This window comes from Myotis davidii, unplaced genomic scaffold (assembly GCF_000327345.1).
Source record: "Myotis davidii unplaced genomic scaffold, ASM32734v1 scaffold685, whole genome shotgun sequence".
NCBI classification, from domain to species: Eukaryota; Metazoa; Chordata; class Mammalia; order Chiroptera; family Vespertilionidae; genus Myotis; species Myotis davidii.
The window spans coordinates 883,844-888,602 of record NW_006295823.1 but is presented as its reverse complement, the minus strand read 5'-3'; the positions used below and the strand labels follow the sequence as shown (position 1 = coordinate 888,602).

At 55.3% G+C, this 4,759-nt stretch overlaps 1 protein-coding gene across 1 annotated transcript in view; it reads right to left on the bottom strand.

The window, feature by feature from the left end:
- Positions 1-4,633, bottom strand: part of NR5A2 (nuclear receptor subfamily 5 group A member 2) — a 61,936-nt gene extending 57,303 nt beyond the window's left edge. The window contains exon 1 of the mRNA XM_006770723.1: positions 4,337-4,633. Coding sequence (XP_006770786.1) covers positions 4,337-4,400 — 64 coding nt within the window. The 5' untranslated portion in view covers positions 4,401-4,633. The remainder of the gene's footprint in view (positions 1-4,336) is intronic.
- Positions 4,634-4,759: the final 126 nt, after the last annotated feature.

Genomic DNA, 4,759 nt, shown 5'->3' with positions numbered 1-4,759 from the left:
TGGGGGACGCACTGGCCCCCTCCCGCGCGCCTGGGGGTGGGGGTGGAGGGTGGGGGAAGCCTGGCAAGGTCCCCCCTTTCCCCTCGCAAATCTGCATTCTTGCAAACCGTGCCTCAGGCCGCCTGCAGCCCGCGTTTGGGTGTTTTGGAGAAACCAGAAGAAAGAATTCCTTTCCTCCCGGCGCGGGCCTACTTCTGGGCCCCAGAGGGAGCTTTCTTCTCCAGAAAAATCTCTAGAAAGAGGCCGCCACATAGCCAACAGAAGCTCTAAGTTGATGTCTATCTTAATTAAAATCAGACACTTTAGTTCCTGTAATAGCATTTACATGGTAATCCCGCCCCCCAGCCGCGCGCCCCGAATCCCGAACCCCGCGCACTGGGTTCTAAGTAAAGACCCTTACGCTTCGGCTCACACCTGGAAACATTGTATCAGCGAGGCTTTGAAGGGATGGAGGTGGGTGGTGAGAACCGCCTTGTTTGGAAACAATGTATCTCTTCCTGCTCTCAGGGCACCAGGGGCTGTGGTGGTACCTGGGGTGGGGGGGCTGGGGTGGGCGGAAGGCGAGGTGACCCCACCCTCCAGGCTCCAGGAACCCCTCCCCCAGGCCGCCTCCCACTCCTGCCCGGAGGGCAGGGTGAGGTTTGGGAGTTTGGCCCAAGTTGGGGCCTTCTGCAGCTCTCTTTCTGACTCTCAAGGTTCGCTGTCGCCCTGGCCGGTTTGGCTCAGTGGATAGAGCGTCGGCCCGCAGACTGCAGACTGAAGGGTCCCGGGTTCGATTCAGGGCAAGGTCACAGCCGGGCTTGCGGGCTCACTGCCTAGTGAGGGGCGTGCAGGAGGCAGCTGATCCATGATTTTCCCCCATTGATGTTTCTCTCTCGCGCCCTCTCCCTCCTCCTCTCTGACATCAGTGAAAACATATAAAGGATAATTTCATCCAGACTCCATCCCCCCCCAGGGTGTCCCACCCGCCCGGCCCCACCCTGGAGCCGCCTGAGGTCCGCCCAGATCTAAGTCTCCCTTCCCACCGTCCTCAATCCCCACACCCTCTGCCCCCCACTGGTTCATTCCTCATTCCTTCTTAGCAGCCAGGGCGGAGTCCCTCCCTCCCCCCGGGATCCAGCCTGGGTTTCTGTGTCCAGTTCACTCTCCGGACAAGCGGAGGGGTCCCGGGTAACCCTCTGGGCCTCGCGGGCGCTATTTTCACCAGGAAAAGCGGGTTCACAAGTCAACTGCGGAGTTGGGCCAGACGGAGCCAGGAAGGCAGCTGTGGGTACAGGCCAGCTCTCCTTGGCTTCTCTCCACCTCCCCCCCTTATGGTCCCCCCAAACTCATCTCTCTGACCGGAAGGAAATCAGTCACCAAAGATGCCAAGGTCCTTGCTGAGGTGAGTGTTCCCGTGCAGTCCTCACGGACCAATGGCGTCACCCGTAGCTGGGACTGTGGACCAATGACGTCACCCGCTGCTGGAACTGTGGGTCAGTGACGTCACCCGCAGCTGAAACTGGACCAATTGCGTCAGCCGCAGCTGAAACGGTGGACCAATGACATCAGCCACAGCTGAAACTGTGGACCAATGACGTCACCCACAGCTGGAATTGTGGACCAATGACATCACCCGCAGCTGAAACGGTGGACCAGTTACATCACCCACAGCTGAAACTACGTCAATGACGTCAGCCGCAGTTGGAACTGTGGACCAATGACGTCACTCGCAGATGAAACTGTGGACCAATGACGTCACCCGCAGCTGAAAAGGTGGACCAATGACATCAGCCGCAGCTGGAACTGCTCCTCAAACTGCTCTGTATCCAGATTATTTAAAGATGGAAAGTTCAGTGTTTCTTCTTCTCAATCACACAAAAACACACCTAACAGCTTCCCGAAAGCCTAAGTAAAGACGCAGCCTCCAGGAATGTGTCCGGTCACCTTCACCTTCAGGCCGAGGGTCCTCCCAGGCTGACTCACGCTCCCCGAGCGCATCTCACCTCTTCTGGGGGGAGGGCTCCCCAACCACAGTGCCCGTCCCCCCAAACTCCTGAAGCTCCCTGAAGCTAACCGGATTTGTCCAGGAGGTTTTCTGTTGTCCTTAATCCTCACCCGAGGGTACTTTTCCCATTGAATTTTAGGGCGCGTGGAAGGGAGGGGAGACCGAGAGAAAAATGGATGTGAGAGAGACACCCCCCACGCGCCCCGACAAGGACCAGGGATCGAGCCTGCAACCTGGGCATGTGTTCTTGACTGAATTTGAACCCAGAACCCTGCAGCCCGCAGGCCCATGCTCTAACCACTGAGCCAAAAAAGCCAGGGCTCAGAGAGGCTTTTGTTCCAAGAAGGTGAAGGGTGAGGACATGCAACCCAAAGAAGTGGCTTCATGCTGAGGTTGGCTCTGGGTTGGGGGAGCATCCCCGGCCATGTTGGGGGCGGGGGCTCGGCCTCCAGGTTGGAGCCTTCCCAGGCCCTTCTCCGGCTCAGCTCAAGTTCAACGCGGAACCCAAGGTCACCCTAGACTTGGAGTCTGGGCGGAGCGGGCAAGAGAGAAGGCATCGCCAAGCCTGTCCCCGCTTCCTGCACAAACCTCTCCCGGCTCCTCAGGAGCGGAGACAGAGAAGCCCTTTAACCCCCGGCTGCTCCCAACTGTGGGTGGAGCCTTGGCGATGGGGTCAGCCCCGGGACTCAGCTGTTCCGTCTGATGGCTCCACCCGGTTCCATCCTCCTCAGGCCGCCCTTTGGGTAAGATGCCGCCTACAGGGGCGTCGCACGGCCGTGGGGCTTTTTAAGGCATGGTACTTTTGTGATGAGTATTAGAAAAAAGATCAGGGAATTTTTGTTCATTAGCTATAGAAACCATTGTGGTTAACTGGCACATTTTATTGAGTAGAAGTATTTTGTCAAGATAGCTTACCAGCGTTCTCAACCTGTGGGTCGCGCCCCCTTTGGGGGTCGAACGACCCTTTCACAAGGGTCACATAAGACCATCGGAAAACACATATATAATTACGTAATGTTTTTGTGATTAATCACTATGCTTTAATTATGTTCAATTTGTAACAATGAAAATACATCCTGCAGGTCAGATATGTACATTACGATTCATAACAGTAAAAACACCCCAAAACACAAACCCCCCAAAAACCGCTTCGGAATCATTTCGCGCCCCCGTCCTCCTGGCTCCGCAGGGCCGTCCACCCCCGTGCGCCCCGCGTGCCAGTCCCGGTGCCCTTTCTCTCCAGGGCAGGGCGCCTTTTGCTCGGGAACCATTTCCTCAATTGCTCCACTTTGGGGTGTAGCGAGCCCATAAAAGAAGCAATCACTGCAGGCAGCATGGTGCTGAGAAGGGGAAAAGTAAATTGGAGAAATTATTGAAATCAGGTGAGCTGATTTCACACCCCTCCGGAAAGGCTTTTGTTAAAACACAGTTGATCTCAGAAAAAAATGGACGGAATCGGGGACTCCGCGCTCAGGACGGGCCCTGGCGTCCGCGGGGACACCCCCCAACCCCCCAGCCTCCCCCCGAGAAAGCCCAGCAAAGGACTGCGGGGAAAGGCTGGGGCCTCACCACCTCGGGACAGGAAGGCAGACAGACTCCCACGAAACCGGTCATGACAGACTCCCGACCCACCTCCCCGGGTCCCCCCCCTTTCCCCCCTTTTCTTTCAGGATGAATTGGGTGCAATCTTGCTGTGACATCAAGTTTGTGCCTCTCCCTCTTTAAGTGAAAATGAGCTTTCTCACTGACTCCTGGTTAGAAACACAAGACAGCCCCTTTCCCTTCTCACCCGTAACTAAGGGTAAGGGGATTTTTTTTGCATGAGTTTTATTGGCCAGGAAAACATTTTTTTTATATATATATATAGTGTGGGCAATGAATGAGAGGACCCACCGTGCTGGGGCCTGAAACCCCACAGGCATTTGAAAGCTCCCGGGTCAAGTGCGGTGTGTGATCGCAGACGGATCACGCCATATGGTTACTTTGTTTGGAGTTGTTCCCATTTCCCCTTGTTATTTCGGATGAAAAAAGAAAAAATGATCAGGAACGGTTAGGGGTGACATGGACACATGTCGTCCCCGGCTGGTTTGAGGCTAATAGAATGATCTCCAAAAAAAAAAAAAACCACAGTGGATATAAAAAAAAATAATATTTGAAATATCCACTGGGTTTTTTTTGAACTTCGGGGAAGATACATGGGTGGTAGGTACACGGGCTGATGTGCCCTGGATGAAGACAGCAGGAAAAGCAGTGACTTATCACACTAACTACATCCGTGACAGTAAGTGACGTGCGTTCCTCTGAGAGCGGAGCCCTACACGGGTGACGGACAGAGCGAGGCCTACTCACCCACAGGCACCCGTCCGTGCTTCGGGGAGTCTTGCGAGTCCCCAGGGTCCGAGCTGGACGACATCCTCAAGGAAACGACAGGCGGCCCTTGGGCTTACAGCAGAAACCATTGAGCAGCAGAAAAGACACAGCGTGTCCCACGGTGTAGCCTTGGGGGGAGGACGCGGCGGGCCACGGCGACCCGGAGTGAAAGTGATGAAAAAATAAAAAATAAATCAAATAAAAAAAAAATCCCGGAATTCAGAAGGTCCGGAGCCAGCCTTCCCCTGGACTCTGTACTTTTTCCATCATTCGTGACCTGCTGTAAACCAGGGAGCCGGTTTCAGGACGGGGTCTAATCCGAAGCAGGGGGACTGCTCATTGGCTCCGAGCGGCCACCTGACCCCGTGCCGGGCTGATAAGAGGACCCTGTTATAAAGTGAC